Source organism: Jaculus jaculus, chromosome 11 (assembly GCF_020740685.1).
Source record: "Jaculus jaculus isolate mJacJac1 chromosome 11, mJacJac1.mat.Y.cur, whole genome shotgun sequence".
In the NCBI taxonomy this organism is placed as follows: domain Eukaryota; kingdom Metazoa; phylum Chordata; class Mammalia; order Rodentia; family Dipodidae; genus Jaculus; species Jaculus jaculus.
This window is the reverse complement of record NC_059112.1, coordinates 80,864,280-80,879,925: the sequence shown is the minus strand read 5'-3', so window position 1 is coordinate 80,879,925 and position 15,646 is coordinate 80,864,280. Positions and strand designations below refer to the sequence as shown.

The 15,646-nt window shown below is 40.3% G+C and overlaps 1 protein-coding gene across 9 annotated transcripts in view; it reads left to right on the top strand.

Annotated features, from left to right (window-relative positions):
- The window catches only part of Phc3 (polyhomeotic homolog 3), a 111,904-nt gene that overhangs the window by 37,092 nt on the left and 59,166 nt on the right, over positions 1 to 15,646 (top strand). For all 9 annotated transcript variants that reach the window (XM_045130034.1, XM_045130033.1, XM_045130032.1 and 6 more), the window contains one exon: positions 7,548 to 7,794. In XM_045130034.1, coding sequence (XP_044985969.1) covers positions 7,548 to 7,794 — 247 coding nt within the window. The remainder of the gene's footprint in view (positions 1 to 7,547; positions 7,795 to 15,646) is intronic.

Sequence of the window (15,646 nt, the reverse complement as noted above, 5' to 3'; positions counted from 1 at the left end):
CTAACGTAGGACCTGGGGAACTGAGCCTCGAACCAGGATCCTTAAGCTTCACAGGCAAGCGCTTAACCACTAAGCCATCTCTCCAGCCCAACTCTTGCACTCTTTCTAAGCAAGTGCTTACTCTTTTCTTTCTTTCTTTCCTTCTTTCTCTTTCTTTCTTTCTTTCTTTCTTTCTCTCTCTCTCTCTCTCTCTCTCTCTCTCTCTCTTTCTCTCTCTCTCTCTTCTTTCTTTCTGTCTTTCTTTCTTTCTCTTTTGGTTTTTTGAAGTAGGGTCTTGCTCAAGCCCAGGTTGACCTGGAATTCAGTATGTATTGTCAGGGTGCCCTTGAACACATCTTACACCTCTGCTCCCTAAGTGCTGGGATTGAAGTTGTGTGCCACCATGCCTGGCTTTTATTCTTTTTTTTTTTTTTTTAATATTTTATTTACTTATTTGAGAGAGAGAGAGGCACACACACAGAAAGGGCATGCCAGGGCCTTCTGCCACTGCAAATGGACTCTAGATGCATGTGCCATTTTGTGCATCTGGATTTTCCTAGACACTGGGGAACTGAATCTGGGTCTTAAGGCTTTGCAAGCAAATGCCTTTTAACCACTAAGCCATCTCTCCAGCCTTCCAGAAAATCATTTTAAAGACTATTGCTTTTTTTTTTTTTAAATGGCACATGTTTTTAATCCCAGCATTTGGGAGGCAGAGGTAGGAGAATCACTGAGTTCGAGGCTAGCGTGAGACTACATAGTAAATTCCAGGTTGCCTGGGCTACAGCAAAACCCTACTTTGAAAAAAAAAAAAGACTATCATTATACAAGTGAGGCTGGGTGTATACAGCTCAGTGGTAGAAATGCTTGCCTAGTATGCTTAAGACTCTGGTTCAATTTACAGTGCTACAAAAACCAGAAATGAATAGGGAAGCCACAGGCTGAGGGGAGAAATGTTTACAATATATATATCTGTCACAAGAAAAGAAAAGGACTTTATTTTAGTGAGGACATGTGGCAGTCAGACACTTAGGCATTGTTGACAAGAGTATAAAAATGCTATAGTTTGGTATATTCTTTTTTAAAAAAATATGTTTATTTAAGAGAAAGAGAGAGAGAGAGAGAGAGAAGGAGAGTGGGTGTGTTAAGGCCTCCAGCTACTGCAAATGAACTCCAGATACATGTGCCCCTTGTCCATCTGGCTTACATGGGTCCTGTGGAATTGAACCGCAGTCCTTTGGTTTTGCAGGCAAATGCCTTAACCACTAAGCCATCTCTCCAGCCCTAACTTGGTATATTCTTATGACTTTAAATACACACTTAATCTGTCATCTAGCAGTTCTGCTCCTAGGTGTTTATTCTAAAGGAGGTGATAGAATTCATCTTCATAAAGTCATGTAAAGAAATGTTTGTAGTAGCTCAGTTCTTCATAGCCTTGAACTAGAAACAACCAACTTTTTTTTTTTTTTTTTTGAGGTATGGTCCCAGTGTTGCCCAGGCTGACCTAGAACTCACTCTGTAGCTCCAAGCTGGCCTTGAACTCACAGAGATCCACCTACCTCAGCCTCCTGAATACTAGGACTAAAGGTGTGCAATATCACACCTGTTTTTTTTTTTTTTAAACAGCAACACATGGGAATTCTCTAAAAGAGACCATGTATTAGGACAAAAAGCAAATCTTTTTTTTTAATACATTTTGTTTTCTTGACAGAATGGGGGGATAGAGAATGGGTGCCAAGGCCTGTAGCTGCTGCACACAAACTCCAGATGTATGCACCATCTTGTGCATCTGGCTTATGTGGGTCCTGGGCAATCGAACCTGGGTCCTTTGGCTTTCCAAGCAAGTACCTTAACCACTAAGCCATCCCTCCAGCCCCGAAATATTTATTTAGTTTATTTTATTTGAGAGAAAAAGGCAAATAGAGGGGGGGGGAGAGAATGGGTATGCTAGGGTCTTCAGCTACTGTAAACGAACTCGAGACACATGCGCCACCTTGTGTATCTGGCTTACGTGGGCCCTGGGGAATTGAATCTGGGTCCTTTGGCTTTGCAGACAAATGCCTTAACCACTAAGCACATGCATCTGGCGTTCATTTGCAGTGATTAGAGGCCCTGGTGCACACATTCTCCCTCACTGTTTATCTCTCTCTCCCTCTGCCTATGTCTCTAATAAACAAATAAATAAAAATAAAGATGTCTTAAGAAATTAGAAGCCGCATGTGGTGATGCACGCCTTTAATCCCAGCACTCAGGAGGCAGAGGTAGGAAGATTGCCACAAGTTCGAGGCCACCTGAGACTTCATAGTGAATTCCAGGTCAGCCTGAGCTAGAGTGAGACTCTACCTCTAAAAAACAATAATAATGATAATAATAATAAAATAAAAATAAAATTAGGCTTGATCCCATCACTTGAGAGGCTGAGGTAGGAGGATCACTGTGAGTTCAAGACCACCCTGAGAATAGAGTGAATTGTGACTTCCAGGTCAGTCTGGGCTAGAGTAAGACTTTACCTAAGGAAAAGAAATTAGGAAGGTAACAAGTAAACAACTTCATGCTTCACCTTAAGACCTTGGAAAAACAAGAACAAGGTAAACTAAAAATTGGTAGATGGGAAGAAATAATAAAGATTAGGGCAGAAATTAATGAAATAGAAACCAAAAAAACAATCCAAAGAATCAATGAAACAAAGCATTGGTTCTTTGAAAGGATAAACGAGATTGATAAACCCTTAACAAATCTGACCAGTAGAAAGTGAGAAGAGACACAAATTAATAAAATTAGAAATGAAAAAGCCATCACAACAGATATCAAAGAAATTCAGAAAATCATAAGGACATACTTTAAGAACATATGCTCCTCTGAGTTTGAAAATCTAAAAGAAACAATTTCCTAGATTTATATGACTTATCAAAATTAAATCAAGATGAGATAAACTATTAAAATAAACTTATAACAAGTACAGTGGTCCAAGCAGTTATTTAAAAAATATCTCCCAATTAAAAACTGTCCAGGCTCAGATAGATTCACTGGTGAACTTTTTTTTTTTTTTTTTTTTTTTTTTTTTTAGGTGGGGTCTTGCTTTCTAGCCCAGGCTGACCTAGAATTCATTATGTAGTCTCATGGTGGCCTTGACCTCATAGCCATCCTCCTACCTCTGCCTCCTAAGTGCTGGGTGGGATTAAAGATATGCTCCATCATGCCCGGCTGCAAAATACTCTTTAAATGCTCAGTGGGTAAACCAGTTTTGGTGTATTCATACAGTGGACTGCTTTTGAGAATTAAAAGGAACAAACTGCTAATGTGTCTGAAAAGCACTATGTTCAGGGAGTAGGGAGATGGCTCAGTCAGTAAAGCACTTGCCAGCAAATCTGAGGTCTGGAGTTCAAATCCCAGTTACCCTTGGAATTTAGGTTTATGTGGAAGCCAACTATAATCCCAGCCTGCAGGAAGCAGATAGGGAAACCTGCAGGGCAAGCTGGCTAGCTAGACTAGCCAAGTGGGTGAGCTCTGGGCTCAGGTGAGAGAGACCCACCTCAGTAAAATGAAGAGGCGAGCGATTGAGTTAGTCACCCATTGTCACCCTTTGGCCTCCACACACATGCACATATACACTCATGCATATATACAGTACATACATAGAAAAGAAAAAAATGTTCTATGTAAGAGAGATTACTCAACAGTTAAGGTGCTTGCTTGCAAAATCTAATGACCCAAGTTTGCGTCCCCAGTACCCATGTGAAGCCAGGTACACAACGTAGCTCATGCATCTGGAGTTCTTTTGTGGTGGCTAGAGGCCCAAGTGTGCCCATTCTCTGTTTTTCTTTCTCTCTCTCTCTCTGCTTTCAAATACATAAAAATAGTTTTTAAAAATTTAAGTTTTGCCAGGCGTGGTGCCTCACACCTTTAATCCCACCACTTGGGAGCCACATGTAGGAGGATCACTGTGAGTTCGAGGACAGCCTGAGACTACATAGTGAATTACAGGTCAGCCTGGGCTAGAGGGAGACCCTACCTTGAAAAACAAAACAAAACAAAACAAAACAAAAGAAAAAGAAGTGCTGTGGTTACCAAAAGAAGTTAGTTCCAGGGCTTGGATGGATGGTTTAGTGGTTAAGGCATTTGCCTGCAAAGCCAAAGGACCCGGGTTTGATTCCCCAGGATCCACGTTAGCCAGATGCACAAGGGGCACATGCACCTGGAGTTCGTCTGTGGCTGGAGTGGCTGGAGGCCCTGGTGCACCCATTCTCTCTCTCTCCCTCTTTCTCTGTCACATAAATAAATAAAAAATAAGATATTTTTTAAGCCGGGCGTGGTGGCGCACACCTTTAATCCCAGCACTTGGGAGGCAGAGGTAGGAGGATCACCATGAGTTCGAGGCCACCCTGAGACTACATAGTTAAGTCCAGGTCAGCCTGAACTAGAGGGAGACCTTGCCTTGAAAAACCAAAAAAAAAAAAAAAAAAAAAGATATTTTTTAAAAAGTCCAAAGAGAGTACATCATATTCTCTGTAATTCTCTTTATACAAAACTCTAGAAAAGGCAAACTGTTTTGTTCTGAAAAAAAATCTGATTAACAGTCTGAGGTAGAGGTAGAGAGAAGAGGGCCGGGCATGAGCACACTTAGGTTGATGGAAATGTTCTGTGTGTTGTCTAGGGTTTTGGTTACATGGTTTGTATGTGCTGTCAAAATTCAGGGAAATGTGCCATTTTATTGTAAATTATGCTCAGTAAACTCAGTAAAAAGTTACTTAGAGTAAACTGAAACAATTTAACAGTAGACTATTCATATGATGTTATTTTGTTACTCATAATAAATATTTAGATCTCATGGAAAAGAAATTGATATATATTGGGTTATCTTAAATTTTTTTTCCTTTTTAACTATTTTTGATTTTTCTTCTTTTTTTCTTTGATTTTAAATGCCATGTATTCAGTTCAACTTTAAAAGTCCCCATAGTTTTTATCAATCCCAATGATGTTCATACATTCCCATAGTCCAAGATCTTTTAACTAAGCCATAATACCAAAAAATAACCTTAAAAAAAAAACCATAATGGCATAGAATAAACATTCACACTACAAAAGATGGTATTGGACATAGCAAAGAAATATTCAACCAATACAAGATTTAAAACAACCAGGGCAAATATCAAACTCTTTAGCTCCAAGTCCATCAACTCTAGCCAGTGACAAATCTCCAAGTCCAATAATTCTAACCAGCAACAAGTCTCTGGCATTCCAATTCCACCCCTCCAGCTAGGCTACTCAGAGTCCTGGAAAACTTCAGTGGGGCCAACAGCTTTTCTTAGCAGCCGTCTCATGGTCCCAGCATCTCAAGGTAGGGTCTCAGTGTAGCCCAGGTTGACCTAGAATTCATTATGTAGTCTCAGGCTAGCCTCAAACTCACAGAGATCCTCCTGCATCTGCCTCCCCAGTGGTATGTGCCACCATGTCCAGCTCTTGTATGTTTTTGTTCTTTTTTTATTCAGTTTTGGTTTTGGTGGTAGGGTCTCAACTCTAGCTCAGGCTGACCTGGAATTCACTATGTAGTCTCAGGGTGACTTTGAACTCATGGTGATCCTCCTACCTCTGCCTCCTGAGTGCTGGGATGAAAGGTGTGTGCCACCATGCCCGGCTGTTTTCTTTTTTTGAGACAAGATGATGCTGTGTAGCCTTAGCTGACCTGCTACTTGCTATGTAGCTCAGGCTGGCCCCAGACTTGAAGCAGTCTTCCTGTCTCAGCTTCCCAAGTAGTGGGATTATATGTCTGCCATAGGTTCTTTCATTCTTTTCCCCAAGAAATGCATTTTTTATTGACAACTTTCATAATTATAATTTTGAAATTATAATTAAATAATTAATATTATATGTAATTATATATTTATAATTTTGGGTCCTTTGGCTTTGCAGGCAAATGCCTTAACTACTAAGCCATCCCTCCAGCCCACGGTTAGATTAAAAAAAATTATTTATTTATTTTTGTTTTTTTGAGGTGGGGTCTCACTCTAGCCCAGGCTGACCTGGAATTTACTATGCACTCTCAGGCTGGCCCTGAACTCACAGTGCTCCTCCTTCCTCTGCTTCCCAAGTGATGGGATTAGAGGTGTGCGTCACCATGCCTGGTGATATTTGTTTTGAGGGGGGTTGAGGGATGGAGGAAAAATAAAGAGAGAGGATGACCACATCAGTTCCTTTTGCTGCAAAGAGCACCATGCTGCTTATACCACTTTGTGCATCTTGCATCTGGCTTTACGTTGGCTCTGGAGAATCAGACTCAGACCATTCGGCTTTGCAGGCAAGTGCCTTTAACTGCTGAGCCATCTCTCCAGTCCTCTTTTTAAAAATTTTTTTTAAATTAATTTTTATTTATTTATTTTTGGTTTCCCAAGGTAGGGTTTCACTGTAGCTCAGGCTGACCTGGAATTCACTATGTAGTCTCAGAATGGCCTTGAACTCATGACTATCCTCCTAGCTTTGCCTCCCAAGTGCTGGGATTAAAGGTGTGCGCCATCATACCTGGCTTATATATATATTTGCAAACAGAGAATGAGAGTGAGCGAAAGAGATTTGGCACACCAGAGCCTTCAGCCACTGCAGACGATCTCCAGTTACATGTGCCATTTTGTACTTCTGGCTTTACATGGGTACTGGGAAATTGAACTCAGGTTGTTAGGTTTTTCAGGCAAGTACCTTAATTGCTGAGCCATCTCTAGCCCCTGGGAGAGTTTTAATGTGCTTCCATCATAAACTTGTTGAGAGTTTTAGAGTAAATATGAACAAGTTTTAGTGTTAGTTTAAGAACCATAAATAATACTAAGTGCCCCTCCTTTGTAATAGCTATGTACTACATATTTCAAAGTCAGATATAAGAGAGTATCTCAGAAAATTTTTAATGTTTTTAAATTAAACTGCATGGAGTAAAAAGCACTCCAGATGCATGTGCCACCTTGTGCATCTGGCTTATGTGGGTCCTGGGGAACTGAACCTGGGTCCTTCGGCTTTGCAGGCAAGTGTCTTAACTACTAAACCACGTCTCCAGCCCTCATTTAGTTTTCTTTTACTTCACCTTCCTTCTGCCTCTCCCTTCTTCTCCACTCACTTCTATTTCCTGTTTCTTGACCATGTCCTGTCCCTGCCCCTTTGATCTCTTTAAAACTTGTCACATAATATTTAAGATGTCACAACTTACAATGATAATTCTACTTGTTTTTTAAAAATTTTATTATTTTTTGTTTATCTGAGAAAGAGTCAGAGAGAGATAATGTGTGTACCAGGGCTTTCAACCAGTGCCAGTGAACTCCAGACACCTGTGCCACTTTGTCCATCTTACATGCGTCCTGGGGAATCAAACCTGGGTCCTTAGCCTTCGCAGGCAGGTGCCTTAACTGCTAAGCCATCTCTCCAGCCTATAATTCTCCTTTCCATGAGGATTATTCAGTTGTTTCAGGTGCTTGGAGCTCTATATGTTAAGAGTATAATATTAATGTGTTGTCATAGTGTTATAATGGTAGCAGTATCAGTTAAAGATAATGTGTTTTCATCTTTATTTTCTGTTATATGGTTTTTAGGTTCAGAATTTAACATTGCGCAGCCAGAAGTTGGGTGTATTGTCTAGCTCCCAGAATGGGCCACCAAAAAGCACTAGTCAAACTCAGTCATTGACAATTTGCCATAACAAAACAACAGTGACCAGTTCCAAAATCAGCCAACGAGATCCTTCTCCAGAAAATAATAAGAAAGGCGAAAGTCCAAGTCTGGAGTCAAGAAGCACAGCTGTCACCCGGACATCAAGTATTCACCAGTTAATAGCACCAGGTGGGATAAAACTTCTGTTGAAAATAGTAGTACTGTATATTATTTTCTTAGTGGGGGGCGGGGGGGGGGGGAGAAAGGATGGTTACTACTTAAATAACTGTGACAAATTTTAAAAAATATTTTATTTTTATTTGTTTATTAGAGAGTGTGTAAGAGAGGGAATGGGCATGCCAAAGCCTTTAGCCACTGCCAGCGAACTCTAGACGCATGCATCACCATGTGCATTTGGCTTAAGTGGATTCTGGGGAGTCAAACCTAGGTCCTTAGGCTTTTCCCACAAGTGCCTTAACTGCTAGGTCATCTTTCTGGTCCAAGAGTGACAGTTTTTTTTTTTTTTTCCCCTTCAGGGTAGGATCTCACTGTAGCTCAGGCTGACCTGGAACTCACTATGTGGTCTCAGGGTAGCCTCGAACTCACAGCGATCCTCCTACCTCTGCCTCCTGAATGCTGGGATTAAAGGCATGCGTCACCAAGCCTGGCTAAGAGTGACAGTTTTTTTTGTTGTTTTTTTTTTTTTAGTAGGAAAGGAATCTTTATTAGCCAGCCAGCGACCACATCCAGGACTTGGGAGCTTGAATGCAGTACCAGGCTGCCCTTCAGGGCTCCTTGTTTTAGGAGAAATCCATAAGATTGTACATCTTACTTTCACAGTTCAGTAATCATAATCACAATCAAGAGTTACTTTCAGTTGAGTTTAGAAAAAAACAGAAACTTTTCCAGAATCTTCTCTCCCTGTATTTTCCCTCTCCTGCAACCACAAGCAAGCAGCAGTTAATACAGAAGCTAAACATTTAAAAACATCTTGTCTTGTGGTGCCATTATTATGTCAAAGCAAGCCAAGCATAAAGTACAAGTGCAGGTGAGACCATATCCAAAGGTCCCAGCTAAACTGAACTTCCTCATATATGTTCCCAATATGGAGTCACTTCTGTCCTTTTCCAGCTTAGGCCCTTGTCACAACCGTGAGTTTGATGCCGCCCTGAGACTACATAGCGAATTCTAAATCAGCTTTAGCTAGAGTAAGACCCTATCTCTAAAAAGGAACAAAAATATTACCCACTTATTTGAGAGAGACACACAGAGAAAGCATGAGGACGGGCACACCAGGGCCTTCTACCACTGCAAATGAACTAGGTGCATATACCACTTTGTGCATCTGGCATTATGTAGGTACTGGAGAATCAAACCTGGGCCATTAGGCTTTGCAAACAAGTGCCTTTAACCACTAAACCATCTCTCCAACTCCTACTTTTTTTTTTTTTTTTTTTGAGGTAGGGTCTATCTCTAGCCCAGGCTAATCTGGAATTCACTAGGTCGTCTCAGGCTGGCCTAGAACTTGGGACACTTCTCTTATCTCTGCCTCCCAAGTGTTAAGATTAAAGGTGTATACTATCATGCATAGCTCCCTTTTTTTTTTTTTTAATTTTTATTAACATTTTCCATGATTATAAAATATATCCCATGGTAATTCCCTCCCTCCCTACCCCCACACTTTCCCATTTGAAATTCCATTCTCCATCATATTACCTCCCCATTACAATCATTGTAATTACATATATACAATATCAACCTATTAAGTATCCTCCTCCCTTCCTTTCTCCACCCTTTATGTCTCCTTTTCAACTTACTGGCCTCTGCTACTAAGTATTTTCATTCTCACGCAGAAGCCCAATCATCTGTAGCTAGGATCCACATATGAGAGAGAACATGTGGCGCTTGGCTTTCTGGGCCTGGGTTACCTCATTTAGTATAATACTTTCCAGATCCATCCATTTTTCTGCAAATTTCATAACTTCATTTTTCTTTACCGCTGAGTAGAACTCCATTGTATAAATGTGCCACATCTTCAATATCCACTCATCTGTTGAGGGACATCTAGGCTGGTTCCATTTCCCAGCTATTATAAATTGAGCAGCAATAAACATGGTTGAGCATGTACATCTAAGGAAATGAGATGAGTCCTTTGGATATATGCCTAGGAGTGCTATAGCTGGGTCATATGGTAGATCAATCTCTAGCTGTTTTAGGAACCTCCACACTGTTTTCCACAATGGCTGGACCAGATTGCATTCCCACCAGCAGCGCAGAAGGGTTCCTTTTTTTCCACATCCCCGCCAACATTTATGATCATTTGTTTTCATGATGGTGGCCAATCTGACAGGAGTGAGATGGAATCTCAATGTAGTTTTAATCTGCATTTCCCTGATGACTAGTGACATAGAACATTTTTTTAGATGCTTATATGCCATTCGTATTTCTTCCTTTGAGAACTCTCTATTTAGCTCCATAGCCCATTTTTTGATTGGCTTGTTTGATTCCTTATTATTTAACTTTTTGAGTTCTTTGTATATCCTAGATATTAATCCTCTATCAGATATACAGCTGGCAAAGATTTTTTCCCATTCTGTAGGTTGCCTCTTTGCTTTTTTCACTGTGTCCTTTGTGGTGCAAAATCTTTGTAATTTCATGAGGTCCCAGTGGTTAATCTGTGGTTTTATTGCCTGAGCAATTGGGGTTGTATTCAGAAAGTCTTTGCCAAGACCAGTATGTTGAAGGGTTTCCCATACTTTTTCCTCTAGCAGTTTCAAAGTTTCCGGTCTGATGTTAAGGTCTTTAATCCATTTGGACTTAATTCTTGTGCATGGCGAGAGAGAAGAATCTATTTTCATCCTTCTGCAGATATATATCCAGTTTTCAAAACACCATTTGCTGAAGAGGCTGCCTCTTCTCCAATGAGCATATTTGGCATTTTTATCGAATATCAGGTGGCTATAGCTACTTGGGCTTACATCTGGGTCCTCTATTCTGTTCCACTGATCTACATGTCTGTTTTTGTGCCAGTACCATGCTGTTTTTGTTACTATGGCTCTGTAGTATAGGTTAAAATCAGGTATGGTGATACCACCAGCCTCTTTTTTGTTGCTCAATATTATTTTAGATATTCGAGGTTTTTTTGTGATTCCAAATGAATTTTTGGATTGTTTTTTCTATTTCCATGAAGAAAGCCTTTGGAATTTTGATAGGGATTGCATTAAATGTGTAGATTGCTTTAGGTAAGATTGCCATTTTCACGATATTGATTCTTCCAATCCAGGAACAAGGGATGTTTCTCCACTTTCTAGTGTCTTCTGCAATTTCTCGCTTGAGTGTTTTAAAGTTCTCATGGTAGAGATTCTTTACTTCCTTGGTTAGGTTTATTCCAAGGTATTTTTTTTTTTTTTGATGCAATTGTGAATGGGAGTGATTCTCTGATTTCATCCTCTGTGTGTTTGTTGTTAGCATATATGAAGGCTACTGATTTCTGTGTATTTATTTTGTATCCTGCTACATTGCTGTAGGTTTTGATCAGCTCTAACAGCTTGCTAGTAGAGTCTTTAGGGTCCTTTATGTATAGAATCATGTCATCTTCAAATAATGATAACTTGATTTCTTCCTTTCCAATTTGTATCCCTTTTATGTGTGTCTCTTGCCTTATTGCTATGGCTAAGACTTCCAAAACTATATTAAATAGAAGTGGGGACAGTGGACACCCTTGTCTTGTTCCTGATTTTAGTGGAAAAGCTTCCAGTTTTTCCCCATTTAGTAATATGTTGGCTGTAGGCTTGTCATAAATAGCCTTTATTATATTGAGATATGTTCCTTCTATTCCCAGTCTGTGTAGGACTTTTATCATGAAGGGATGTTGGATTTTGTCAAATGCTTTCTCTGCATCTAATGAGATGATCATGTGATTTTTGTCCTTCAACCCGTTTATGTAATGTATTACATTTATAGATTTGTGTATGTTGAACCATCCCTGCATCTCTGGGATAAAGCCTACTTGGTCAGGGTGAATGATCTTTTTGATATACTCTTGTATTCTGTTTGCCAATATTTTGTTGAGAATTTTTGCATCTATGTTCATGAGGGAGATTGGTCTGTAGTGTTCTTTTTTTGTTCTATCTTTGCCTGGTTTTGGTATCAGGGTGATGCTGGCCTCATAGAAGGAGTTTGGTAGAATTCCTTCTTTTTCTATTTCCTGGACAAGCTTAAGAAGCAATGGTGTTAGCTCTTTCTTAAAAGTCTGGTAAAATTCAGCAGTGAATCCATCCGGGCCTGGGCTTTTTTTAGTTGGGAGATTATTGATAACTGTTCGGATCTCCATGTTTGTTATAGGTCTATTTAAGTGATTAATCTCATTTTGATTTAATTTAGGTAGGTCATATAGATCAAGGAAATCATCCATTTCTTTCAGATTTTCATACTTTGTGGAGTATATGCTTTTATAGTATGTCCCTATGATTTTTTGAATTTCTCTGGAATCTGTTGTGATGTTACCTTGTTCATCTCTGATTTTATTAATTTGTGTCTCTTCTCTCTTTCTTTTGGTCAGATTTGCTAAGGGTTTATCAATCTTGTTTATCCTTTCAAAGAACCAACTCTTTGTTTCATTAATTCTTTGGATTGTTCTTTTTGTTTCTATTTCATTAATTTCTGCCCTAATCTTTATTATTTCTTCCCGTTTACTGATTTTTGGTTTGCCTTGTTCTTCTTTTTCCAAGGCTTTAAGGCGAAGCATTAGGTCGTTTACTTGCGACCTTTCTAATTTCTTAATATAGGCACTTACGGCTATAAATTTACCTCTTAGAACTGCCTTCATTGTGTCCCAGAGATTTTGGTATGTTGTGTTCTCATTATCATTTGACTCTATAAATTTTTTGATTTCCTTTATGATTTCTTCATTGACCCACTCATCATTTAGTAGTGTATTGTTTAGTTTCCATGATTTTGTGTATGCTCTATAGCCTTTCTTGCTACTGATTTGTAGTTTAATTCCATTGTGGTCAGATAGAATGCAAGGAATTATTTCAATTTTCCTGAATTTGTTAAGATTTGCTTTGTGTCCTAATATATGGTCTATTTTAGAGAATGTTCCATGTGCTGCTGAAAAGAATGTATATTCTGCAGCCTTTGGATGAAATGTCCTGTATAGATCTGTTAGATCCATTCCTTCTATGACCTTATTTAGTCCAGATGCCTCTCTGTTTATTCTTTCCCTGGATGACCTGTCAATTGATGAGAGTGGGGTGTTAAAGTCACCCACCACCACTGTGTTTGGTGTTATCTGTGACCTTAGTTCTAATAGTGTTTGTTTGACGAATTTGGGAGCCCCCATGTTAGGTGCATATATGTTTAGGATTGTAATGTCCTCCTGTTGGAGTGTGCCCTTAATCAATATAAAGTGACCTTCCTTATCTTTCTTGACTAACGTTGGACTAAAGTCTACCCTGTCTGATATTAGGATAGCAACCCCTGCTTGTTTTCTAGGCCCATTTGCTTGAAACACCGTCTTCCAACCTTTCACCCTAAGATAATGTCTATCCTTTGTAGAAAGGTGAGTTTCTTGGAGACAACAAATTGTAGGATCCTGCTTTTTAACCCAGTCTGCAAATCTATGTCTTTTCGTTGGGGCATTGAGGCCGTTGATATTAAGAGATATTATTGAAAGGCGTGTATTTATGTTTGCCATTTTTTTTTGTGTGTGTGTTTCTGGTTCTACCTGTGCTCTCTTCTGTTAACTGGTATTTGAGTATCGCTTGTTTTTTCTAGGTTCCTTATATGTGTGCTTTTCCTTTTGTTCAGCATGGAGGATTCTATCAAGTATTTTCTGTAGAGCTGGTTTTGTCTTCAAATACTCCTTTAACCTGCTTTTGTCATGGAATGTCTTTATTTCTCCATCTATTTGAATGGATAACTTTGCAGGATAAAGTAACCTTGGTTGACAGTTGTTATCTTTCAGAACTTGGAATATATCACTCCAAGCCCTTCTGGCTTTAAAAGTTTGTGTTGAATAATCTGCTGTAATCCTTATGGGCTTGCTTTTGTAGGTAACTTGATTTTTCTCTCTAACTGCTTTCAATATTTTTTCTTTGGTGTGTGTGTTTGGAAGTTTGATTATAATATGTCGAGGAGAGGTTCTTTCTGGGTTTTGTCTGGCTGGGGTTCTAAAGGCTTCCTGTATCTGTATTGGCACCTCTTTCCCAATTTGGGGGAAATTTTCCTCTATGATTTTGTTGAAGATGCCTACTATGCCTCTGGAGTGGAGTTCTTCTCCTTCTACTATGCCCTGAATTCTTATATTAGATCTTTTCATAGTGTCCCGAATATCTTGAAGTTCCCACTCATACTTTTCTATAAGTTTGTCTTTCTCTTTGTTGGACTGCATTAGGTCTACCACCTGGTCTTCTAGCTTAGATATTCTGTCCTCTCCCTCATCCATCCTACTGGTGAGATTTTCTACAGAGTTTTTTATTTCATTAACTGTGTTCTTCATTGCTAGTAATTCTGACTGGTTTTTCTTTATTATTTCTATTTCCCTATTTATGTCTTGTATTGCCTTCTTTATTTCATTAAATTGGTGTCCTGCCTCTTCTTTGATTCCTTTGATTTCCTCTTTGATTTCTTCTTTGATTGTTTTCATGTGTTCTTTGACCTCTTTGAACATATTTATAATTACTCTTTTGAACTCTTTCTCAGGCATTTCCTCTAACTCTTTCTCACTGGAGGACATTTCTGATGCATTAATACTTTTAGGTGGATTTATATCGTCTTGCTTTTTAGTGTTTCTTGTGTTATAATGTATATATTTTTGCATCTTGGATTAAGTTAATGCTTGGATTTTCTAGCTAGCTGTGTATTCTTAGCTGTATCAATTGATTTGATGTAATATATTTTCAGGGTAGGACCTTAAGGTATTAGGTGTGGCTCTTAAGACTCTGAGAGTATCTACAAAGATGTTCTTAGGGGTTGAGTTTCCCTGCTATAGGAGTATTCAAGCAGGCTGAGTGGAATAAAATACAGGTAGATTCTAAAATTTAACTAAACACTGTACACATTCAATCAAAAACAGCCCCGAGTATGTATGCAAGAGTAGTTATTATAATGACCAGATCCTCTATCAAGAAAGAGGTTTAGATTTCTGGTCTGTTGAGGGATCCAAGTCAGCTTGTGACCAAGTGAGACCCTTCCCTGGTGCAATCCTAGTTACCTTGGGTGATTTTGGTCTCAGTCAAGTTGCTGCCTGGGTCGTCGGGCTGCTGTTCTGATTTCTGGAGCTGGGCACTTGCTTTTCCTATGGGGCAAACTGAGCCGCTGCTGCTGCCTCTGCTGCTGCTGTAGCTGCCACTGCTGGAGCCACCACTGCTGCTGAAGCTGCTGCTGCTGTGTCCACTGCCGCTGCTCCCCCTGAAGCTGCTGCTGCGGGATCTGCCGCTGCTGCTGCTCCTGGGTGTGCTGCTGCTGGGGCCGCTGGTACCGGTGCTGGAGCCGCTGATGTTGCTGCCGAACTCTGCTCCTGCTTGGGTCCCGTTGTCAGCCCAAGTTGGCGTGGCCGGGTCCCGGCCCGCTGCTCTGTTCGCTGGAGCTGGGTTCAGGCGGTGGGGGAGGGGAGGGAGCCGCAGCTGCTCTGGTTCTCTCGCTGTTCCAAGCGTTCTTCTACCTCACGGTCTGCTCCTCCATTGCTCGCTGCCGCTCTCCCCTCACGTTTCCCGAGTTGTGGAGAGCGCGGTGTGAGGGGAATATCCCGCACCTGGCTTTTCCTGCGGCTCGAGCCGAGTCTGGCGGCTTTCTGCTGCGCCACGGCCGCGGCGGTTGGCCGAGCTGCCGGAGCCGCTTTTCCCGCCTGTGCAGGCTCTGGATGCTCTATAACTCTTCTACTTCTCCGCTGCCGCTTCAATTTCCTATACACCTCACTTTTTAGTAAAAGTGTGTATTTTGCTGAGTTTTTTTTGGTCTTTTTCCCCCCTAGGCTGCTTTGGCGTGGTACCTACGCCGCCATCTTAACCGGAAGTCCCCCAAGAGTGACAGTTTTAAC